Consider the following 24,963-nt stretch of genomic DNA (forward strand, 5'->3'; position numbering starts at 1 on the left):
TTTTAATACTGGACTTAATCGAGATTATCGGTAATCCACCACATATATATACTTTTACTTCAAGTATGCGCAATCCACCACATATATATACTTTTACTTCGAGTATGCGCGTGGCGTCATCTACTTTTTACCTTGGCATGACGTTTTCTTTCTGAACATTGGGATCGATTCTTTTTTTTCCCTTCTTGTTTTAGCGATCTTGTAATTGCACAACAGCACACCGTAGGTACTTGGCAGACTGGAATGAACACATACACGTAATAATTTCTTCTCCTACCTTGCGGGCTAAAGATATACGAGCAGAACATACTGGAACGTTTGGCTAAACCTTAAAGATATTTTTTTTCCTTATCGTACCATTAAGGGCATTAATAACTAGACTGGGATCACTGGCTTATTACCCCCACTAATAGAGCTTTCATCTTTATGACATTTGATCTTACAATCTCCAGGCACTCAAGCTCCGTGCAGGGCCGCGCGTTTCCACTGGTGACATCGCATCCTACATCATCGTACAACTACAAGTGCAAGGCTTGCACTCTTCTGCAGTTCACACTGGACTAGTAAGTTACTGTCAGATGGCATATGTGCCGACTCGATCAGCTAGGCTTATAAACAAGAAAATGTACGGGCTAATAGGTAAGGATGGGGCCATAATATTTTCTCTGGGTACATATTGATCAAAGAAAAAAAAAATCTCCTCCGATATGCAAGTTCTACTAGAATGTGCTTCTGCGATTAAAGTCGTAACGAAAATTTCATAGGAAACAGTTACAAAAATCATCTTTATGACATTTGATCAAATCGATTCCAATGCCAGGCAAATGTGGTTTAGTTCCTAACTTTTTCTTCAAACTTTCAACTTTTCTATCACATCATAACTTGTCTACACGTACAAACTTTCAACTTTTCCGTCACATCGTTACAATTTCAATCAAACCTTTAGTTTTGTCGTGAACTAAACACACACCCAAAAGCTGATCGAATCACAAAGTAGCCTAGCCTAGGTTATGACGAGTCCAGCGTGAACAGCACGCCCATTTTATCGTGATTTTTCTTTGGGGTGTGTGTCTGTGCCCATACCACGTCATTTTCTGATTTTTGCCGAGCCATTTTACTTTACTTACCGTGGATGCCACACAACAAACCGTACATCACTTGCAGGGAAGATACAGATATTTTACCCGTGCAACGAACCACCCCGTCTTTGAGGGTGTCGCGCACACGTGTAATGGGTATGTTCCCATGTTCTGTTACGCCCCCATTCTGCATGACGCAACGCTACAAACAGCACACTTCACTTCTGTATCATATGCAATGCAATACCGACATCATCAGATTAGCAGAAGTAGCAAAGGCCATACCTCCTGATACCTCTCCTGTGTCCTGATAGACTCGTTGGGGGTGGCAACAGCAACAGCAACAGGTGATGGCGAAGAAAAATTTACCATGAGACGGGGTCCAGTGCTACAGTTGCCACCACCCTAGCTTCGCTTTGGCTCCACGCATCCGAAACGGTAGGAGAGAAACGTGGGCGCCCGTTTTATTCTTCGCCCATTGGCTGTTTTTTGAAAACCAGGTTCGGGCCATCGACTTTGACCTGCTGAAAACTTGATCTGCACACAACATATGGATAATGAGCGATAATGGTAATTTGAAAAACTTTATAAACCTGAAATTAAGGAGCCGTTGACGCAGACCCTTTTGAATTGACGTGTATTGTAGGTTCAGATGGCCGACTTGGCCCCGTTGATCTTGAAAAGAATGATGTACAAGTGGGATAGGTACATCTAAAGTTTGGCATACATAAAGTATAAACTATAGCGATCTAGCAAGCTAGTGAAAATTCCAAAGTTTGGCTTGTATAAAGTATAAACTATAGCAATCTGGCAAGCTAGGGAAATTCCTAAAGTTTGGCATACATAAAGTATAAACTATAGCAATCTGGCAAACTAGGGAAACTCTAAAGATTGGCATACATAAAGTATAAACTAGCAAACTGGCAAGCTAGGAAAATTGTGAATTCAACGTTTCTGGACCTAAATATGAAAATAAATAAATGCCTATTTAACACCGGAGTATATAGCAAATAGAAAAAAAAGAGGCATTTTGCATGTAACATATGCCTTGATACTTGAGGAGAAAAAACAATGTATTACTCAGAGTGAAAGAAGAAGATAAAATCAAAATTAGAACTTTAGAAGTATGAAAAAAGAACCTGCAGATCAGCACACACATTTGGTTCTCGTTCCACTTTGATGCTTTGATGTGCTTAAAATGATCTCATGAGCCATGACTATGTGGCAACTCATAAGTCCTGTCTACAACTGTAACATATGACTGAAAAACACGGGGGATTTAGTGTGATAAATGATATGAGCATTTTCAGAAAACCTTGCATTAGTGCGTCATAGGCAATAGAATGTCTAGGACAGGATATGGTATTTATTTATTTGCCAGATCAATGTTGGCACACAATGAAGGAGTACCAGATCAACAAAGCTATCCATATAAACTAAAAGAGTTCTCCTTCCACACACTGTATCACACAGGAAGCAAATCAGCTAAACATCACAATCAACACAGCTAATATTTCCTGTTTTTTCAATTTTTTTAATTAGGTAGAGTATGCTAGGAATGTTCTTATCATCTTGCATGTGCTCAAACCAATCCAGGTGGTGGCCCCACAATATCAAACTTTAAGAGTAATCTGTTGTGGCACGAAAGAAAGCATCTTCCCTATCGCTAATCTGGTGTGGAATTTCAGCAAGGTGGAAAGCTGTTGCCGGATTGGCCCGGTCAGCTCTGAAGACCGGAATTGCAAATTCAGACTTCAGCGTTGTGGGTCATATGTGAACCCACTCAGGCGACAAAAATACCTGAACTTCCCGCAAAATAGGGGAGCAAACGATCTGTTTTGATTAGGTAGGGCACACATGGAGTCCATGGTGGTTGAAACTCAGACATAAGATAAGAACAAACTTATCTTCCTTGACAAAAAAAAGGGAGAAAACACCATGGTTTACCAAAAAAAAAAGAAAGATAAAAGGAAGTAGCATGCCAAATGTAATGTATCTAACATAAATTAAGTCTTGGAAAATAAAAACAGTGATGACTGTTATTGGGAAATGCTTGGCTACTAAATCTAATAAATGTGTTAGTTCATAAGTGATGGCCCAATCATACATTATTTTAGTCATTTTACTTGTTGCCTCTTTCCATTGTGTATGTTCAGAATTCAGAGAAATGTCTGATTAACTGGCACACATTTCTCAACTTACAAACCAACCATTGTTCTGTCAATATCAAAATAATAGCAAACAGAAGGTAGGAAAATGTGAGCTGTCGGTCAATACCTGAGCTTAAAAACGACAAGGACAATAAAAAGAAAATACTTACTGTAGGTGGAAAACAGCAAAGCTACTCAATGAGGAAATAGCAGTAAGTTTGTGCTTCCACAAAACCAGTCAACACAAAAAAAGTGAATGCCTCTTCCAGCTCAATCAGATGCTACCAAACTCGAGTTCCATAGGATGAGCTTGCAACTGCTAGCAAATATACAGTAAATAAGCTGAGGAAACTAAGTTCTGAACCATGGTCTGAATATCATGATATGTTTTCTTTAGTTCAACGGACAAGGCACCCATTAAAATTTTTGTAACACTCAAAAGCACCTTCTTTGATTATTGGAGTGCACACTTGAGATTAAAAAAAGCTGCCGCTATACAAAATAACTACCAAAGGCTAAAACCATATTCAAGTCCCACTTTACAGGTACACAAGCAACATATGTAAGAGAGAGAAGTACACAACACAAGAAAGGAGTCTATTTAATAAAGCACAATCAAACACATGCTAAAATATTACTACCTATGTTCTTTTTTACTTGTCGTTTTGGACATTGACACAATCTCCAATGTATATGTCTCATACTCTCATCATTACTTTTTCTAGTTATATATGTATAAAACTTATTAAAAATATAACCATGTGAATGTGTTTTTCATGACAAATCTATCAATGTCATTTTCACATCTTAACCTTTTTTTTTAATTTTTAATGATTATCATATCGAGATTTGAATGTGTTCTCTAGGATGTCATCCTTTTGATAACAGAGGTAGTACCTCTCCAATGGGCACCTCTTTCACTCTTTGTCACTAACTTCAGAAGAAGAATGTACGCAGACCGTAAAATGTAAATGGATTTCAAAAGATATTGAAAAAGGGTACATAAACCACAGATTGAGTTATTTCTCTTAGCATATCAGTACTGATTGAGAGGAAAGTTGTGATTAATGATATCGACAATTTAAGCATTTGTGAGGTTAATGCATGAAACGTATGCTTACCTTGCATGGCATCTGTTTGTTAGGAACCCAAAGGGATGAAATGATGAACATGTCAGCAAGGTAGTTAATTACATCCAATAACAGAAGGAAATGTTTTGATTTTTGACATGTAGAAGTGTGGAGCATTGCCATCCACTGAAATTTCTACTCAAGCCATCAAGCCCTGTCATTTTCCCATTAGTTGTTAGCTTTCAAACGAGTTCATCTAGAACTCTGGAATACACAGACGAAAAGAAAGAGGTAGATATGTAATATGTTCAACAACTTTTCCAAAAAAAAAAAAAATCCTCCATAGAATATTTAGCTAACTAAATTACCTCATTGTTGAAATTGTGATATGCAGTTAGCATCTTCAAAAGAAATAAGATGGTAGGATCTCCCTGAATCCTGATACAAATATCCGCTTCACTCAGGCTCAGTTTCAACTGACAAACGTTACGGTGAAACAGAACCATCAATCCATAAAGTCTTTGGTTGACTGCAGCAACCGTCATTCTGTGACCTATCATGCAAATGAATTGGTCATGATAGTGTAAAGTAACAGAAACGTTGAACACTGGGGCGAAAGTTCCCCACATAGGCTCGTGTCGCTCCAGCCCCAGGGGCGATGCGAGCGCCCCCACACGCGCCGGCCGCCGCCGCGCCTTCCCCCTCCCCTTCGCCTCGCCGCCGCCCGAGTGGCCCACCGGAAAGCCGGCCGGGCGCAAGGACGGCGGCGGCGGGGCATCCCGGCGCCCGTGGCGGCGGAGGCGGCCAGATCCGGGGCTGGGGAGGCGACGGCGGCGGGGCAGAGAAGGTGGCGGCGACGGGGCGGACGAGGCGGCGGCGGCGACGGGGCGGACGAGGCGGCGCTGGCGGCGGCCGACGGGGCGGAGGAGGCGCTGGCGACGGTGGCGACAGGACGGGGGTGGAGCTGGCAGCAGGGACAGGGCGGGTCCGGCGGCGCGCGACGTCACCGAATCTGGCAACCTCCTCGCTGGATCCGGCGCCCCCCAGTCCGGATCTGTCCTCTCCGGCGTGGGAGGCCGGATCCCCTCCGTCGAGGCGGCGACCGGCCAGCATACCGACGACAGTGTGCAGCCGGGTGTGGAGGCGGGGAAGAAAGAGACCGGCGGCTGTGTGGGCGCAGCGTTGGCAGCGGGACCCGCGTGAGAGACGCGGCTTGAGGCCGGCACGGCGCGAAGACAGCGGCATTGGTCCCTGTGCGGCGACGGCGCGGTGCTCGGCGGCGATGACGGCGGTGCCTCCCCAGATCCGCGCCTCTCGACCGGATCTAGAGGGTGGTCGGCTGTGGTGGTCGGCGACGGCGGTCGACTTGCGACAGCTGGTGACGGCAGTTGGCAACGGCGGCGACGGGTGGTTGCGGCAGTTGGCGGCGGCGACGTCGGCCGACGACGCCGGCGGAGGACTTGGCGGCGGCGTGGCGGAGGGCAACAGTGAAGTGGCCGCTAGCAGTGGCGGTGGCTCGCGGAGACGGTGGCTGGTGGTCGCGACAGCGGTCACCAGAGGCATGGCGGCCTTGGACGGCTAGCCGAGGGCGTGGGAGACGGCTGCATTTGGCCGGCGCAGCATCGTCTGGTGGAAAGGTCGGAGACCGGCTTGGCGCAAAGAGGCGCAGCCGATGGCAGTGGAGGCCGGCTAGTGCGAGAGGCGCGGGCGGCGGAGTTAGAGGCCGGCTTGGCGCGAGAGGCGCGGCCGGCGGTGAAGGAGGCGACTTAGGTGTGAGGAGGAGCTGCTGGTGGGTGTAGCGCGGTCTTCGGCGCACGAAGGCTGGCCGGCGAGGGACGCCGGTGCAGGGGTCCCACATGTCGGTAGAGCTTGTGTGGTGGTGGAGCATCGGTGTGTCAGCTGTGGATCTTACCCCTCAAGGGTGATTGCCGGACGAAAGCTCAGTCTTGGCTCCTTTGAGTTTCGACGGACGGCGGTGGCAGTTTTTCTGTCGCTTCTCTTCTTGAAGACGTCGTTTTGGCATCCCCTAGGGGGCAATCTCGGTTGTCCCTTTGTTGGTCTAGTGGCAGCCGGTCACGCTTAGCGGCGGCCGGTCCGATGCTAGCCTTCTCCTGGGCTTGTGTGTTGGCGATGTCGGTGTGTGGGTGGTGGTATTTTTTCCTTTTTCCTGTTTACGACCCTCTAGGGTTGTAATCTTGTAATTTTTTCCTGCTCTATCAATAGAACTTCGCACTGTCTCGTGCGAGTCGTTCAAAAAAAAAAAGTAAAGTAACAGAAACTTGACCCTATCCGTCTTGGTTGATGGGTTTGCTCCAATCATTATAAAATAAACCTTGAACAGGAAATCAGTCTACAATATATACAGAATGCAGTCCTTCGGGTGAAACTCAAATGTAACTGGCAGGATATGATAATATGCAAGTTTCTGATTCATTCGGGAACTGGTGAAACATCATATCATCCCTTTTTTGAGATATCACCCTCTGGGAATTATTAAGCAGTTTATTCAATTATGAATAAAATCTAAGAGAGTATGTGTAAGCTTAAAAGCTGTGGTTAAGTGTATAATTTGTCCATGAACAAAAAAAAAGGAAGAAGATAACATTGAATAGTATAAATAATAATCAGAAGAAGAATGAGTGAGTTTTCATCAATGTTCTCCATTAGATATTTCATACCTTTCGCATTAAGGGGATTCAAGCTGTATAGCTCACCAAAATGATGATTTCCTGTTCATATTTAAGGGAGGTACAAAGAAAATAACAATATTTTCGGGAAGCTAATGGGTTTACAAGGAAAATTGAAATGGTGCATGCATTAGTGAATAAAATAGTCAAGAACAAAATCATGATGGAATCCTGGAAGAGCTCTGAGAGAGCCTAACAGGAACAACCGCCCATATGCTGGTAGAGTACATCATCATTCGTATGGAAGAATATTTTACTGCGCTAAGAGTATCAGGGGTGTTTGATATCTATTTCTGAAATGAAACTCCGTATAGAACACCATAAAGAAAATCAAACATTAGCAGTCTCAGGTAGATTTAAAATAACATACGGGATTCGAAAGAAATGTTTGAGGACTACAGAAATCTCTATTCTGGTGAATCCTCCTGATATAACTAGACACTGCTACGTGCTCAACTCCTGTAAAATCCTTGAAAAGGATACATAAACGCTGAACTATATATCATGTGGTTTTCGAAACGATGAATTCATCAACCAATACATACAAAACAGTAAACAGATGCACGCCAAACCACACAGATGAACTTGAGGCGTACAAGACCAGCAACACTGAGCTTGAGAGTTGAGGCGCGCTACAAACCAATGGAATCAGAGCCTTAACAAATGGGACACGAAATGCCATCTTCCAATCTCCATGTCAATGTACCAAACCCAAAAGTCTGAGCGGTTACCGAAAGCTCACGAGTTGTCGAATTCGTTACCCTAGAAAAAACCGCACGCGCATCCGTACGCAAGCTAAGCACGAGCATACACGCATAGATAGAGAAAACTCGGGGTGAAAGGGGAGGGGGGGAATCCGTACATTACGCGCTGCTGCCCGATCGAGAGCCTCCTTCTCCGGCTCCGGCTCCGCCCCGGAGATGTCCCCAAACTCCAGTAGAGCTCACCCGCACCTCGCGGCTGGAGAGACTCGCGGCGAGAAGCGGCAGCCTCCGGCGGGGAGCTGCTCCCCAAATCGCGCGGCGGCCGGCGGCGAGAGATGGAGGGAGTGTGTTTTGCGTGTGAAAAGCTTCTGGCGGAAGCTATACGATGGTTGGGCCTTAGTGCGGGGCCGAATTAGTAGGCCGGAACGGGACTCCGGCCCACGTGCAGCGTGCGGCCCGTTCTAGTTTGCCTCACGCGCACCGTTGGAAATTGGACGACGTCTTCAACGAAAAATCAATGACATATGATAGCGAAAAAGAGACAATACAATATATACTGGTGAGAAGTGTTATACGTACGAGTAACTCATACATACGACTAGCGACTAGCGTACGTCTTACCTCATCATCAGACTAATCACGTAGCTTGGATTACCTTCATGTGAGTCCAGATTTTTCAGAGCTAGTTATGAACTTGTGGTTGTACACTTGTACGGGAGTCGTATGCATAGTTATTATGTATGACAGTTTGAGGGTCTATTTGGGAAAGTTTTTAGCAGCCGTAGCTTCTCGCATAATCTCCAGCTCTTCAAATAATGTAGACTGTCACTCAGATTATAAGAATATGAAGTTATAAAATCAATAAAATGATCTAGAAACCAGAAGATGAAAACTCGGATTTTCGGAAGCTGGTTATCAACCAACAGATTCTCAGAATCTTAAACTCTCCACACAGGACCTAATACACACTGTACACTGCTAAGAATGATTAAGGACTTTTCTTTAAAGATGATGGAAGAGCATTTTCCCGGCCTCCATATAGAATGAGTAAAACTAACTAGACAGGAATATTTCCATTGTTTCACTAAACTATTCACTATTCAGAATTTTCCCATCCGCCCGTCAGATATACATTTCTTGCCGTGTGAAACTTCCTCCTATTTGGATGGACTATGATGATGATGAAACATCAGCATTGGCAACCTTCTCCCGTAGCTTTTGTACACGAGCCTGAAACAGGGGGGGTTGAGTGTGTCAAAATGGAGAGTTCACAGTGTTACAATTGCCGTGCGTGTGATACAGACACAGAAAACACTAACCCTGAACGACTTGGTCCGGCGAATGGATGGATCAAGGTCCAGGGCATCAGCATAAGCATCCTCTGCAGCTCGGTACTCTTCCATTGCAAACAGAGCATCGCCTCGTGACAAGTGAGCCTGCATAGAGCAGCACAGCCATGACAAATAGGCCCATGGAAAAAAAAAAACAGATAGTGAATTTAAAGACTGGCTCTCTAAGAAACTCCATTTTATCAGTGCATAGAATAGAACGTTATGGTGTTTCAGACTTTCTGTTAGGCAGGGGGAGGCTCCATCTACATTATACAAGTGAATTTCATTGAACACCATGTGCGAACGTAAGCTATATGTCAGAGACATATAAATCAATAGAACTATACTTGCTATCGCCCGTCATCTTTTTTTTGAGAATGCGCAAAAGAGCTGCGCATCTTTTTTATTAAGATTGGGGAGAAATTGTGACATCTTTACAAAGCAACTGAAATAGAAACCGAAAAAGAAAGGTAAGAAAAGGAGGCTAAGCTATAATCTCGTGACATCAATTTTGCGACCACGACAGCCATGATCTACTATGGGAGAAGACCTGCTAGTCTCCAGAGGGCGGCCTCCTCTGCTGCTGCCCTAGCAACCTCCTCCCACGATCGCTGCTTCTGGTTGAAGACCCTATTGTTCCTTTCTTTCCATATGGACCAAGCGCCTAGGACCACCACTGTATCGAAACCACGGCGGAGTTGCTTTGCCACTCCCTTCCTGGATGCCGACCACCAAGAGATGAAGGAATTCTGAGAGGCGGGGAAGAGGTCCGGACGCCCAATGGTATTCATTACAATCCACCAGAATTGCGCGGATTCCGGGCAGGAAATCAGGATGTGGTCTATTGTTTCTTCTTGTTGGTCACAAAGCACACACCTCGCCGGGTGGGGCAATCCTCGGGGCCTCCGTCGATCTGCAGTCCAGCAACGACGATGAGCCACGAGCCACATGAAGTAACGGCAGCGGGGAGGCGCTTTGTGCCCCATTGGTCCATATGAAGGCTGAGGGCACTTGTGCCCCGTTGAATTGAAAATTAAGCATTTCACTGTCATGCCATCCAATGATCTAAATTCTGCAATCACTGTTCACTACTATTTAGTTTGGCAATCATGCCCAGCCATACTGTTTGGTTTTATTGATCATTGTAGCAACCTTTCCTCTCTGCATAAACTACTAGGTAGCCAGGTAGGTAATCTGTATGCATTTGCAAATGTTTGTGGCATACACAACAGTCCGCAGCAAACAAGTTAAGAAACACCAATGTGATAAGGAAAAAAAATATTTGTATTGTAGCAATCAACAGTATGGCTTGGCTGTGGACGAGTAGTAACAAGAAGATGATAAATTCAATTTACAGGGCAGGTGTTTACCTGAGGAAATTTCGGAGCAATCTTTGTTGCTTCCTCGGCATCAGCAAGCGCACCAGTGATATTCCCCATTGACAATCTAGCCCTAGACCTGCACTTAGCATCAAGCATTCATTTCAGTTAACGCAAACTCTCATTCTCACTTCCCAATAGTGCAACGAAGGCAGCATTTCCTAAGAGAAAAACATAAATTGTGAAAAATTAAGCTATCACACATACTCCCAATCCCAAACACTCGTTCTCATAATCAAAGCTACAGAAAGGACCTGCTTCTGTACGCCAAGTGGAGACCGCCACCAGCATTCATCTCGATAGCCTGCAGTGCATACAAGCAAGCAACAAGTTAGAAATTGGAACAGGAACACTACATGATAGTACCTGTAGCACGGGAGATGCAGCTTCCTTGACGCCATTTTCAAGAGAAAAGAAAAAACAAATTGGCAAGCACACTTTGCTTGGTAAGAATGGGGTGAATCCTCTGCAGAGACCTCAGTCAGGAGGGCTTCCGCTTCGGCGGCGCCACCCTTCTCGAGGGCGGCCTCCGCCTTCTCACGCGCCGCGAGCGCGGCGAGCCCCGCCGCCGCGTCGAATCCGGAGTCGCCGAGCAGGTGCTCCAGGAGCTGCGCGGCGCGCGCGGCGGTGCCCACGTGGCCGAACACCGCGGCGCCGCCGCCGGAGACGGAGGCGCCGAAGTTTGGGCCCGCCCCGCAGCGGCCGAGGCAACCGCAGGAGGCCACGTCGACGCGCGGCGGCGCGAGCCCCTCGAGCGCCGCCAGGACCTCGCGCCCGCCCTGGCGCGCGCACGTGCGGTTGGTGCAGACCCGAATCTCCACCGCCGCCCCCGAAGCTCTCGCCGTCGTGGGACTCCGGCGGTGGCGCGGGGAGGCGAAGGAGCAGGAGAAGGCGGTTGCAGCCGCTGCCGCCATCGCCGCCGACGAACTCTGATGAGGCGGGGGGACACGGAGGTGGAGTAAAGTAATAATACGTTTTTTAAAGGGTTTCTTTGCAAATTTCCGCGGACATTTTCCGGGTCCACGAGCCAAACCGGATATTCTGATCTCAATACCGACCCATGTTTTTGGTGGGCCTTACGAAAGCCTGTCTCTAGCGAGCCCAACTTTAGTGGGCCTAAATACGGTTAGGGAGGATGTGCGGCCCATGAAGGCTCGGCCCATTATACTGCAACTAGGCCCAATACCTAGCCATTCAGAGTTTCGGACCTGTGGCTATCGCGGAAGGGAGCGGCGGCGAACCCAGCTCGGTGAGTCGTCGTCGGCGGCGGCGGCGACGGCGACGGCTAGGACCACGTGACGCGGATCAGCTCGGAGGCAGCGACGACCCATCTCTGATCTCCCTCACGTTCAGAGGCGCGACCAAGCGTCGAGGGGGAGCGCTCGACGGCGAGGTACGCGTGTGCAGATCCCCTTCAACTCTAGGTCGCAACGAAGCCTCGACAGTGTTCCCAAATTTTCTTGATTTTTCTGTCACCTGCTAGTTTGTTGATCTGCTTGATTTGTTTGTCGCCTGCTAGTATGTTGCAACTATCGGTGCTAATCGATTTAGGCGATTCTTGCACATCTTTCTGTGTTGACTCGCTGGTGTTAGCCTGTTAGGAGTGATGCTCTCTAGCTGTTCGATGAAATGCCTGATAAAAGCATCTTTCCACGCCAATATATCTATACATTTATTCGCACGATTTGTTCCCCTTTGCTAATGTACCTATCACCATCGATTTGCATGCGATAGGATCATTGGATCATTAGATTACTGGTGAATGTCGTATAATGATTTTTACCATACAAAGTATTGAACAAGAATGCAAGTGGCTTAATGGTTCATTGTTCTTTCTGATTTCTTTTTGGTTTGTAGAGTCATGCAGGGGGCGCGTGTTAATCTGAAGGGGTGGCAACAGGCTGCTGTTGCATTCGGTTCTGCATTTGGGGCCTTGCTTGACCCTAGAAGAGCTGATCTGATAGCTGCTCTTGGGGAGACTACTGGGAAGCCAGCATTTCAGCGTGTGCTTCAGCGGATGAGGAACAGTGCTGAAGGCAGGGTAAACTCATGCTACCCTATATCCCCTAAAAGTGCAGGACGTTATGTCGATGCATCCATTTGTTGTGCTTGACCATCTCTTTATATATAGCCTTTATTACTAGCATATTCTGTAAATAGTATACATATATACTCAGCTTCTGAAACAGTAACAATTTCTCTGCCAACAAATGCTAAGGAGCATATGATGATTATACACCAATACTACGAAGTAGATTTTTTTGTGTGAAGTAGCATTATCCTTTTTACTTGGTTGTTTCAGGGAGCAATGTTATACTGAAAAATGGAATAGTGTAGGTCTTTTCATAAGCTGTCCATTTTTTTTGTTGTTCATTTGTTATTTATGCATTTAACTCTCCAAAATATCTTCCTTGTTTGGCTGCAGTCTAGACTTACCCATTCAATAAATTTAAACCTGCAATTGCTATACTTTGATGATTTTTTCCTTCTTGTTACATCACTGCCATGCAATAGCAACACATGCCAGCTGAAAATGTGTACTCAACACTGTGGACTTCTTTCCCAATTGACTTAACTAAGATACTATTCCTACAGGATGTTCTCCTGGAGCGTCCTCGAGTTATATCCACACAAGTTTCTCATGCCTGGGACATGCCTCAGAACACATTTGGTGCAGCATATGCTCAGTTCATGGGATCAAGGAACTTCTCACCGGATGACCGCCCACCTGTCCGTTTCATGGATACAGATGAGCTTGCGTATGTTGCGACCCGCGCCCGTGAAGTCCATGACTTTTGGCATGTGCTGTTCGGCCTTCCTACGAACCTGATTGGAGAGACTGCCCTTAAGGTCATTGAGTTTGAACAGATGTTCCTTCCAATGTGCATGCTTTCAGTCGTTGGGGGCTCTGCGAGGTTCAATGAGAAACAAAGGACACTGTTTTTTCAGCATTATTTCCCATGGGCTTCAAAAGCAGGTCTTAAGTGCACAGATCTTATGTCTGTGTACTATGAGAAGCATTTTCATGAAGATTTGGATGAAGTGAGGAGGAACTGGGGAATTATACCATGCCCTGATCCCAAAAGGAGCAGTGTTTAGACTTTTAGATCGGTACATTTTGCATGAAAGATGTCTGAACTTGGTTTTCACTTTGTCTACGTTAGTATTAGCTCTTCCCTTTCAAGAATAATAGCAAGAGTTATGCTATTGATACCTAAAAAAACTAGTAATTCTCTTTAACTTAGCATAGCAACTAAGCTTGCAATGTTGATGTTCCCTTTAACAATAGTGTAGATGAGTTAATTACATTTTTATGTGTAATACTAGCTGAATGCCGGTACTTCGCTATGGACAGAAGAAAACATATCATAATATTGTCTGAAATAAATAAAATTATATTTTCCGTGAGATGTGTTGCCCATCCTCTTTTTGCAGCACAAGGTACAACTATCCTTGCATAGTTGCATGTGCAAAAGCAAAATTAGAACCTCATACTGGATCAGAATCAAAATTATTTGGCAGGCCCCTTGTTGCCAGTGGCTGAGGCAAAGGTACCTGAAACCTCCTTGCTGAGTTGCTGGTACACGGCTACACCACCTCTGAAGAGAGAGAACTGCAGATTGGTGCGTATCCCAAAACGAACGGCAGAAGTAAAAAAAACTGAGACCAAATGGTACTAGTAGTAGGTAGTACGTCCAAAAGCTGCACTGTAATTATGGACCAAATCACCTTAAAGTTACAGCAAAAGAACAGAAGAAAGAAAGCATGCAGCAAAGGGACAATGGTGAAAAAAGAAATTTACATCCCCTGTCAATCTTGCTCATCTTCATCTATCTTACTCACACCGCCAACGCAAGACACAAAACGAAAAAACAAAAGGGAGAGCCCAATCAATGCAGTAGATCATCAACTTAATTTACAGGTGAAAAATTAAGGCGAGCTATGTAGTTAAATGCCCCTATGTGATGTGGTGGCAAATCTTGACCAACAAAAAGAAGAATTCAAAGAAGAAGAAGACGTATTACTGCTTGATCCATCATTAGCACAGCCTAGGCAAGCCTCTACCGCCGGTTTGATGGCAGGCGGCGGCGCCGAACGACGACGACGGCCTGCCGCCCTTGGCCATCTTGGACATCTGCCCTCGCATCTCCTTGCACGCTCTCTCCAGCTCCACCACCCGATTCTGCATCTTCTGCAGGTTCAGCTTGAGCAGCTCCTTCTCGTCCATGGCGTCCAGGTCCACGCTCCGGGCGCGGCTGCCGCTGACGATGATCTTCCTCGGCGTCTGCGACGGGTCAGGCCTGCAGCCGCCGGTGCCCTTCGCCGCGGCGGCGGCGGGTCTGATCTGGAGCTTGGACTGCTGCGAGGCTAGCGCCTGCACGGCGATCCCCGGCGGGATCCTCCGGTTCTTGGCCAGGTCCTTGCACGCCTCCAGCGTCAGCTTCTCGTAGTTGAGGCACCGGCATAGCGTCGTCCGCTCCTCGATGGTCAGCGTCGGGTGAGACTGCATGCAGACATAGAATAAACTTCAGTCAAATTTGCACAAAGTTCAGCTAAGTTTCATCAGCATTCAGCAACACTCTCTTGCAGCCTAGTTATTTAATTTGCAGAAAATTCAGCAAAGTTTCATCAGCAAACTAATGCCTTGATCAATGGTACTCGCTGTTAATTGTAGCACAATTAATTAGGCCCAATCATGCATGCAGCTAATCACATTAGATAGTGTCAAGGAGCAGCACGAAAAGAAGAGAACTACTCCCTCCGTTTCACAATGTAAGTCATTCTAGCATTTCCCACGTTCATATGATGTCAATATGAACGTGGGAAATGCTAGAATGACTTACATTGTGAAACAAAGTAAGTACATCGCAGAGAGAATTAAAGAATTGTTTAGTTCCTTTTTGCGCGCGCTTTACCACGCTTGAGAGAAAGGCAGTGGATGCGATGGGAAACAGGAAGCACAAACATGTAGGAGAGGATTAAAGAAAGGCCATTTGCACATAGAAAGCACCGAAGCCAGGATAAAGGCAAAATCTGGGCAGACCGGGCACTTGTTAAAGCCTCCCTAGGTTTCATTGCTGATAAACAAATTGGCGAGATCTCAGTTGCAAAAATGATCGGTTGGCCAAGACGAAATGGTCACCAATGTGATGGGCTAACGACAGTGTCATGGATCAAAAGTGAAACGCAGACAGGGAAAAAGGTTAAAGTTTACGTCTGCATGCATGCAAATAAAGCTTGAACGACTATGTCAGAAAAAAGCAGTTGTATCTATCCAAGGGTTGCCAACTCTGCAACTGTGAAGAAACAAAGGACCACAGTCCACAGAAAAAAAAATGTGATGCAGAAGTGCAGAAATGCTGCATGGATTCCTGAGGTAAGTATGTGATCAAGACATAGCGAGTTTCAGTAAGTTGAAATTATCAACTTATGATTTTGAAACAACTTAAAGTTAGCATTTTTGTTGAAATGGGATCAGACTTCAGTGGATAGGACTGGTAGGACAGAGGAATGTATGGTGGCCAAGTGACAAGGTTTCAGATCTGACGAACGAAAAGCTCACACTGCACAGTGCAAAAGGGTTAAAGGCAATGGAATTATGGAAATTGGACAAATGAATTGTTCTACCCATAACACAAAGTACTAGGCGATCTCTCTGTCCATCATTAGCGTCCCATGATAGTACTATCAAACTTTATTCAGTCCTTTGTAAAAGACCAGGCAAGAACAGGCCAACACACAGGAATTATGCAGTGGCTAAGAAAAAAACAGTTCGAAACAAAGTTGTTGCAAAGAAAGATTGGAAAGATATGCAGAGTCCTGGAGGAATGGTATATCCATGACAGAAGTTCCAATCAAAGAAGCTGTATTGAAGACAGAACTGACAAAAATGTAAATGTTGAAATCATAGCCATTACGAAGGTGACCTTCAGGTACAGCAAAAGCGTACTACCAGACTACTACCTAATATCTCTCCAACTATTAACCTTCCTATCACAGTTCTTGCCAGTGTTTATCAACATTCTAACTGCCTATTGCCACCTCCAGGAACTCATCATGGCTCCAATCATAGCGTGAGAGAATGCTCCTATTCACTGTCAGTGTCAGGTGAAATTCCCGGTGCCCTAAACTACCTACAAGTCTGTTTCTACCCAGTCATGATCAATCATTCACGAAGTCAGAAGCTCAGAGCAGAACAAGTAAACCTCAAAATCCAGCTAAGGGGGTACAGAGAAATACAGGATTCACGTCGAATTTTCCAAAATGTAAAATCTGGATGCTTACTAGACGACCAAAATGCCGTCTTGTCCCATGCACAACGGTAAACTTTACCTTGGCAGGCAAAGAATTTTACCACTGCTCCTACTAATCCAAGACTAGACTGGTACTTTTTTTTTTGCCGGGACGGCCAAAGGATGGCCGGCCAATTTCATTAAGATAGGAGAAAAGACTAGACTGGTACTGCCCCTATAATTAGCCACTCAATAGCATCAAGCTTTTTGAACAGCCTATCAATCATGTTCCCAATCATGAATTGAAACAGAGGTAGTACTATCCTATTATTCATAAACAGGTATTACTATTAGGACGAAATTAACATATATTTTGTTCACTGAGCCAAACACTACCACCGAAAATAACATTTTTTTTTGCTGAAAAATATGAAATATAGATTTCATAGAAGGTGATCTCTTTAATTACCTCAAGGTAGATATCCAATGCCCTGTACACGCCGTCGTAGCATTCCCGAGCCGAGTCCGGCAGGCTCTCGGCGACGGCGAGGAACTTGGACACCCTCAGGCCATGGTCCGGCGAGATCTCACCGAGGTACTTGTCGACCAGCCTTCCAACCTTCCTCATCCTCTGCGACGGCAAGTCGGCCTCCTCCTCGGAGCCGACGAACACCCTGACCAGCCGCATGACCAGGTTCACGTCGTACACGCCACCGTCGTCGCCGGAGACGAGGAGGTCGTCGAGCGTGGCCTGGTCCAGCATCAGCCCCATGAGCCTCTCCAGTTTGTGCCTGCACTCCTTGCTCAGCCCCACGGCCGACACGATCCGGAGCACCCAGAAGAGGCCCCGGCACGAGAACGCGGTGCCGCCGACGAGCGCCACGCCGTGCACGGCCGTGTCGGCGAGTCCGGCGAGTCCGCCGCCGCCCTCCCTGCACAGCGCCGGCCTGCGCGTGGCGGCGCGGAGGTAGTGCAGCAGGAACCGCGTCAGGATCAGGTTCTTGTTCTCGATGCCGTAGCAGCCGAGCACCCTCATCGCCTTCTCGATGGTCTGCGGGCACAGCGACGTCATGTCGTCGAACCACCACTCCCTGGCGAAGCACGGCTTCATCGACTCGGGCGTCTTGGTGGACGACGACCGGCCGAACCCGAGCGTGTCCGGCGACGACGAGCACGACGACGACGAGCGGTTCGGCGTCCCGACTGCCCCCGCGGCGACGGGCGTCTCCGGATTGGCGGTGATCTTGGAGAACAGCGCGGAGATGAGCCTCTCGAGGAGGCCGGAGGCGTCGGCCGCCGCGGCGAATGGCTCGCAGCTCTTGACGGCGGCGAGGACGTCGGCCCATGTCCAGTAGTAGAGGCCGTCCACGAATGCCTCTGCTTGGGTCAGGAGGTTGCAGGTGCACACCTCCTCGGTCATCTCCAAGAACACGGCGGCGCAGTGCAGGAGCGGGAGGTTGGACGGGCAGAGCGGGACGCGGCCATTGTTGTAGCAGAACCTGGCCACGAGCTCGAACCCCTCGCCGCCGCCGGGGAAGTCGGCGAGCTTGACGGACAGGCTCTCCGCCCGGCTCGTCTTCCTCTTCTTCTTCTCCTGCGTCACCATTGTCCTCAACCTCCCCGAGAACGCACACATGACGCTCTGCACATGAAACAACACCAATCACTTGTAAGAATAGATGATTCTTGATTACGTGAACCGATTTCAAAGATTTACGCAGGTCGCACGTACCTGATGAAGAAGAAGCGTGTGATGGCCATTGATGTGCACCTTGAGGTCGCAGAGCTCATTCATGGCTCGAGAGAGAAAGAGAAAGGGAGGGAGAGAGAGAGAAATGGAGGCAATGGCACTGCAGAGAATGGAGTTTAATAGTATCTAGGAGCAAGTGAGAATTGGGAAGATTTGGTTGCTTGGTTGCTGCCTCAGTTCAGTTACTTGGGACCTCAAGGCAGATACAGTCACAGCTCACAAGCTCACAGTGTAGTAGACTAGTAGTACCACATTGCTTGAGTGCATGTGTCCTGTGGAGAGATATGGAGGAACACCTCATGATCCCTGAGAAGAAAACAAAAGCAAGTTTTGGTCTGGGTAGGCAACAGGTTCTCTGAACTCTTCACTCTTCAATGCTGGGCTGATGGGCTCTGCATGCAGTTCAAAGAATGAAAGGGAAAAAAAAGCACCCCTGCCTTCCAAAGGCACGAGAGCAAACAAACAAAAACGTCCCCTTGTTCTATTCTAAAACAGAGAGATCTCATATGAAAATAAAGAAAAAAAGAGAGGAAAAAAACAGAGGAACAGAGAGATCTTGTTCATGGCCACTATGGATTGAGTGTTTGCACTGCTCAAGGAGATGATTCAGCATCTGGATGCTAAGATTGCTAGTGCGCCTGGCTGGAATTGATTGGCAACATGTCACCAACTTGACATCAGAGCACGCAACAAACTGTAGCTATGCACCCTTATCCTGTAGTATTACTCCAGTTCATGCTGTGCATATTTGTCAAAGTGCAGTAAAAATTCTGTGGCTAGGCAACGACCAACTTTTGCAGGATGAAAGATGAACTTGTAGCTGTTACAAGCACTGTTAAAAGTTTTCCCCTTCTTTTTGCTCCCTAGTCCCTATACTATCCAGACATTCTATGGCTATAGTACTGTTGAAAATCCTGTGCTGAAAAACAAGCTTAGAGAGTTGAGAGGACATCAGGACACATGGCCCTTACAATGTATTCAATTAACTAATCAGAGAGAGAGAGAGAGAGAGAGAGGTCGTGACATTTGTTCAGGCATGTGTGCTCTGTCAGGAGCTGGTGCAATTGCAGTGGCTCCATCGCTCCAAAAACCTATTATGCCAGGGCTGTCATATTGGCAATTTGATATGGCTTAGGCCACTCAAGGCTTTGGTATTGTCTTCTCCCTAAGAAATGGGCTTTGGAGTTTTACTGGTGCTCACAGTCACAGGCTTATCATATTCCATGTGGGAGTTGGAGAGGAGCCCTCTTTCATGCTTAAATTATCTGTAACATAAAGTGTTCATATGAAAAGATGAGGAGGATGGAGTATGGACCATTGCTACTACCTTTTTGGTGACATATTAATGGATGTAGCTCAAGAACCTTCAAACAAGAAGAAGAACAAACACGCAAAACAACAACTTCTTCTAGTTCAGGCTGAGCTGTCCGCCGGCCATACTAATAGAGGTAAGCGTGGGAAGATTTGCCAAGCGTTTAGTTTTTCATGTTCAGATGTTTAGGATGTCTAATATCAGGTTAGCTGATATACTGATATAAACACATGAGTTAACTAAGGGACAAATCAATTGAAAGGTAGGTACAGCATAGTCCACTATTATAATCTTATGGACAGAAATTCAGAGGGTCAAGACGAATACCGTGATAAGATATTGCTGCATATGCATCCAATCTAGCACGGCGAGAACAGCAGGGAGCAGCAGTACGACTAGCTAAGGAATCCCGCTCACAAGTGCCAGAAGAAATGCCACTCGTGTTAGTTTATCATCAGGCTCGCAGCAACTCCAACATGTGCAGTGTTAATACCACCATCAAGTACATCCAATGTGGTACTGTAGAAATTAACCACCTAGGGAGTAGAAGAGTATGGTCAGTTCGTGTTTGATCAGACAAACCTGGCTCTGAATTGGTTTTGACTGTTTCGGACCAAAAAAACTACATATTTGAACATCGCATTCGAGGAATGCGAATTCGACACATTGTACTTACAAAACTTTAAACCACAGGATTAACACGTCAAAGAAATGCTACTACAATGTATGCTACTCTCAAAATTTCGGTTGGCCTATCTTTCAGCTGAACTGATTAAAAAAACATATGCTACTGCGGCACCTGTTTTTTCGGTATCTTGACAGGTTAATCTACAACCAATAGCAATCAAAATCAAGAACAGTAGCAGCCAGCAACCTGTGTCAAGAAACATATGTCTAACAGATATCCACATATCGCGGCAATTATTCCCGCGGATGGATCACGGGAGAGGGTTTCGGGAGACAACCATAGGTTGGCGATGGCTAAAATACGGGTGTTGGGAAGTGGAGATGAATGTTCTCTTGGCGCCCACTCACCAACTGAAAACGGATAAGCGATTGATTCTCCTCTCCCTGGACGCCACGGCATCACCTGCCGGTGTTGCTCACGAGTGCAAGAGAGACCAAAGATGATAAAGAAATGCCGTACTCACTTAACGGCCACCGTTCTTCCTCTCATCGCCATCAATTCAGTTAGTGAAGAGAACCTAATTGCAGAGGTTAATTGCTACTACCTACTTCTAATTTTTTTGGATGCTTGACTAGAGGGAGAAAGACTTACGTTGTTCAGAGTTGACGATCTAGTAGAAGTATCTGAACTTTGTACACAATCTGTGGTTGTTTCTGAACCGAAGCGCGGAGCGCCACATTTTTATCAGCTTTTCTCTCCCTGCATGTTGAAGAATGTTCAGTCCAAAAATCCAATGGCGTGAGCATTTGAAAAAGATGAATGATCAAGTAAATGTACGGGAGAAAGCCAAAAGCCGCCATGAATGGGAAGGTGAAACGAGCAAAGGAGTTCACCTCACGAGGTAAACGAGATCCGCCTGCAGAGGAATGGCGATGGGCACTACTGGGGTCTGCAGGTCGCCGCGCGTGCCCGCGTAAACCAAGTCACGGATCCGCCGCCCCCCACCCCACCCCAGCCGATCAGTCCAACGCCACGCCGCCGGCGTGATGTGGGCGGCACGCACGCACGCACGCCCTCGCGTCGCCATCCTCTCGCCGCCGCCGCCGGCGACGGCCTCTCACATGCTCTGCAGCTGCAACTCACACGCGGCAGCGAAGCCCATCCCGTCGTCAGGCCTGTCCATGGGCCGAGACAACATCGAAGCCCGCGTCTCTTTCTGTATTGGGCCAGCGAAGCGGAGGACGCGCGGCCCATCTCGAGTCCCCTCGCGGCGGCATCGTCTCGTCTCGCCTCCGCGTCGCCGCCGCCGGCGAGAATTGGAAAGGCGACACGTGATTAGTTTAATCAGGAAGCTTCGGGAGACGCACGAAACCGCGAGCATTTCTGATTTCTCCTCCTCTAATTACCGCCTCCTCCTCCTTCCTCTACGTACGAAAAGCCAAAACCCAAATTCGCTTCCCCCCCCCCCCCCCCCCAAAAAAAAATTGCTCTTGCGGCGCCGCGGATTCTTCGTCTCCACCACCGCCCTCGACGTCAGATCAGGTATAAAATCCGTACGCGGGGTTCAATCTTCTGGCTGGTTGTTTCGATCTGGTTCCTGCCTTTGATCGAGTTTTGAGGGTGAGGGTTTGTTTTGGTTTTCGCTTGCGCGGTTGCAGGTGGTGCGGTCGATTTGAATCCATGGCGGCGACGGTGGCGGAGGCGCTCGCGGTGACGGACGAACTGGCCTTGCCGCTTCGCGCGGTGGGGGATCTGGCGGCCGCCGCGGGGGTCTCGCGGGAGGAGGTGGTGGTCATCACGCAGTGCGCCTCGCTTGGTGAGCTTCTCCTCGTCTCCTTGCTTCCCTTTTTCCTGCTATCATATGAGACTCCGATATCGATTAGGATTTTTCGTGTTTAGATTCAATAATATGGAACTGTGCCTAACCCTGTTACGAGCGTTTGTTCTTTGCTGGTTAGGATCAGTTCCAACTCAACAAATCGCAACAGTTCAATCGATTTCAATCGATTCATGGTAGAGTTCTTCGAAAAACAGTTTGGAGCTCACCATTCCTTTAGTTTCCGACGACTCCCCTTATGATGCTTCATATGCTAATTCCTATATAGATTCATTTCACCATATATGGGACCAAATAGGTTATGAGACAGTGCTATTGGTTGACGAAGGAAAGAAAAGAGTTTCATATTCTCACATCAATCATGAGGAGAAAATTTTGGAGATCATCTCCCTATATGTTTTGTATTGATTATCTAGATTCATTAGTGGCAATATTCAATTCTCACCCATGACTACTACTCCAAAATTGGAGTATGTTCCAAAATTTGGACCCTACAACCGACACACTGTTTTGCTCTGCTATATGTTCAGTTTCGATTTCTGTTATGCTTTAGTATACCTTATCCTTGTAGTATACATTTTGGTTTGTCATAAGCTCGTTTTGAACATTCCATGTTGGCATGGTTCAGGTGGGAAGTTACCTTTTGATGATGCATCAGTTGGTTCTGTTCTTGCTGTCATTAAGAAAGTGGAAAACTTGGGCGATCTGTTCATAACTGAAATAAGCAGGGTTCTTAAAGCTGGAGGCATGGTGCTTATACAGAGTTCCCCCTCTGATCAGGATGTATGTACTGTTTTGCCAATATACTTTATTTTGTAATGCTTAATTTGCACTCCCTGATCTTCTGATCTTCTCTTCATCAGCCCAATAACTCTATTCAGCGCAAGCTACTGTTAGGAGGATTTGTTGACGTGCAAGCTTCTGCTGCAAGTTCCCAGGATAGCGAGCATTCTGTTACTGTGAGTGATCTAGTGCCACAATATGTGTTAATGCTTCTGTGCCGTCATACTTTCTAGTGCTAACTGAATCACATGCAGATTAAGGCAAAGAAGGTCTCTTGGAGCTTGGGCTCTTCCTTCCCCCTCAAGAAAGCCACAAAGGGTCTTCCAAAGATTCAGATTGATGATGATTCTGAACTGATTGATGAAGACAGCCTCTTGACTGAAGACGACTTGAAGAAACCAGAACTTCCAGTTGGTACTGTTTTATAGAACCCTTCAGCTTTGTTCAACGTCTATAAATTTAATATGTAGATCCTGAAGGTTTGCTTATGTTTTACCAGTTGGGGATTGTGAGGTGGGAGCCACAAGGAAGGCATGCAAGAACTGTACTTGTGGCCGGGCTGAGGCTGAGGAGAAGGTGGAGAAGCTAAATCTCACATCAGAACAGATCAATAACCCTCAGTCCGCTTGTGGCAATGTGAGCATGACTGCTTTTTAATTAAGTGTTTTATTTTTTGCCTTTGGTCCTCTCCCTGTGAAAATCCATAGTTTCATCCTGTGAAATGATAATTGCAGTGTGGGTTGGGCGATGCATTTCGATGTGGTACTTGCCCATACAGAGGTCTACCAGCATTCAAGCCAGGCGAGAAGGTAATTATCTCTCCTGACCCTAAATTCTTGATTCATGAGAACACCCAAGATGCCAGTTGAACTTGTTTTTAAGAAACAACTCACTGTTCTCTGATTGGCAGATTGCCCTACCTGGCAACTTCCTTGCGGCTGACATGTGATGATAGAAGGGAACATCGGCAACAGCAGCAGATAGGAATTGGCTTCTTTAATTTGTTCGTTCGTTAGAATGTTGAAGTTGCTGACCAAGTATGGGTGTGATAGTAGATGGAAAGAAGAGGACCATTGCTGTAGTCCCTGCTAGGGATTGGGATCCAGTGCAGTTGCTAGGGTAACTGCAACTTAAGCAGTTGCACTAGCACCACATGATAACAAATTAATGGTTCTAGCACCTGTATACTGTAGCAGAAATTACTGTTTCACGTGTTTTGTAGCAACAAATCTGGACCATTGGATGAAAATACAAATGGATCTCAATCCCCCTGCTAGTTATCACCACTTTCTGGTTCCCAGGTTTCAGGTGTGAGTGTGACTCGCCTATGCGTTCTGTTTTGATGATATATGTAACTGAGAAAATACTGCACTGTTGTTTCATTGTGAAACTGTCAAATCTCAAATCGCACGTCGCTGCTCTCTGCTGATCTTGCAAGACAGTGACCCCTTAACAAATGGCATGTTAGTTTCAATGCAGTGGGATGTTGTGTTCTTATCTGCTGCGTGCGGCGTGGTGGTGGTGGTGTTACTTTTTCCTGATTATAGCCTTTTATTGCTGTTGTTTTGTTTGTTTTTCTGTTATATATAAATAATATAAGACCTAGTACTATCTTGTGCAGTTCGTTAATAAAAAAAAACGTATGTTCGCAGTATTTTGTGTGGTTTGTTTTTTAAAAAAAGACAAACAAATGGCATGTTCGTGATCCCTGAAAGTGCAAACTGCAAATATAAACTTATCTCTGCGGCATGTAACCCACTTGTATCAACTGTATGTACACAATAACAACGTAGTAGTAATAACACAGTACTAAGCATCCTATGCTTGAAACCTGAATACGACTTGTTAGCAGGAGCATAGGGTCCAAAACAGGAACAGTTCTCTGTACTTTAGAAGTGCACACAGACTAGCGACAAAAAGGAGATAATTTATCATTCGCGACGTTTTGGGCCGGTTCATTTTGATGTCATTTTTAACCTTACCAAATTTTAGTAAAGTTGACAAAAAAATGGCTACATTT

The 24,963-nt window shown here is 46.3% G+C and overlaps 4 protein-coding genes across 7 annotated transcripts; 2 read left to right on the plus strand and 2 right to left on the minus strand.

Moving 5' to 3' along the window:
* Positions 1–5,241: 5,241 nt before the first annotated feature.
* LOC4337377 (uncharacterized) lies at positions 5,242–11,349 on the minus strand. 2 transcript variants are annotated; one of them, XM_015780895.3, is made up of 5 exons: positions 10,877–11,349; positions 10,655–10,704; positions 10,392–10,479; positions 9,010–9,126; positions 5,242–8,920 (listed from the first exon to the last, which is right to left on the minus strand). In XM_015780895.3, the coding sequence occupies exons 1-5, from the start codon at positions 11,312–11,314 to the stop codon at positions 8,861–8,863; spliced, it is 753 nt and encodes a 250-aa protein (XP_015636381.1). In that variant the 5' UTR covers positions 11,315–11,349; the 3' UTR covers positions 5,242–8,860. The 2 variants fall into 2 exon arrangements, with proteins under 2 accessions (XP_015636381.1, XP_015636382.1); XM_015780896.3 differs by lacking the exons at positions 5,242–8,920; positions 9,010–9,126 and adding an exon at positions 9,290–9,934.
* A 243-nt stretch (positions 11,350–11,592) lies between these two features.
* On the plus strand, positions 11,593–13,808 carry LOC4337378 (ubiquinone biosynthesis protein COQ4 homolog, mitochondrial). The gene is made up of 3 exons (XM_015780897.2): positions 11,593–11,793; positions 12,258–12,441; positions 12,996–13,808. The coding sequence occupies exons 2-3, from the start codon at positions 12,262–12,264 to the stop codon at positions 13,497–13,499; spliced, it is 684 nt and encodes a 227-aa protein (XP_015636383.1). The 5' UTR covers positions 11,593–11,793; positions 12,258–12,261; the 3' UTR covers positions 13,500–13,808.
* Positions 13,809–14,087: 279 nt separating this feature from the next.
* LOC9271000 (BTB/POZ domain-containing protein At3g19850) lies at positions 14,088–21,464 on the minus strand. 2 transcript variants are annotated; one of them, XM_015780342.3, is made up of 6 exons: positions 21,217–21,464; positions 20,975–21,082; positions 20,023–20,231; positions 18,366–18,689; positions 17,103–18,275; positions 14,088–14,904 (listed from the first exon to the last, which is right to left on the minus strand). In XM_015780342.3, the coding sequence occupies exons 4-6, from the start codon at positions 18,426–18,428 to the stop codon at positions 14,440–14,442; spliced, it is 1,701 nt and encodes a 566-aa protein (XP_015635828.1). In that variant the 5' UTR covers positions 18,429–18,689; positions 20,023–20,231; positions 20,975–21,082; positions 21,217–21,464; the 3' UTR covers positions 14,088–14,439. The 2 variants fall into 2 exon arrangements, with proteins under 2 accessions (XP_015635828.1, XP_015635826.1); XM_015780340.3 differs by having other exon boundaries at positions 18,366–20,231.
* Positions 21,465–21,751: 287 nt separating this feature from the next.
* Positions 21,752–24,546, plus strand: LOC4337380 (anamorsin homolog 1-like). Of its 2 annotated transcripts, NM_001419947.1 has the most exon segments (8): positions 21,752–21,865; positions 21,982–22,139; positions 22,789–22,943; positions 23,024–23,119; positions 23,198–23,357; positions 23,443–23,579; positions 23,678–23,752; positions 23,854–24,546. In NM_001419947.1, coding segments are annotated over 7 exon segments (798 nt in total). In that variant the 5' UTR covers positions 21,752–21,865; positions 21,982–22,003; the 3' UTR covers positions 23,893–24,546.
* Positions 24,547–24,963: the final 417 nt, after the last annotated feature.

The sequence above is a fragment of the Oryza sativa genome, chromosome 4 (assembly GCF_034140825.1).
Source record: "Oryza sativa Japonica Group chromosome 4, ASM3414082v1".
Taxonomy (NCBI): Eukaryota; Viridiplantae; Streptophyta; class Magnoliopsida; order Poales; family Poaceae; genus Oryza; species Oryza sativa.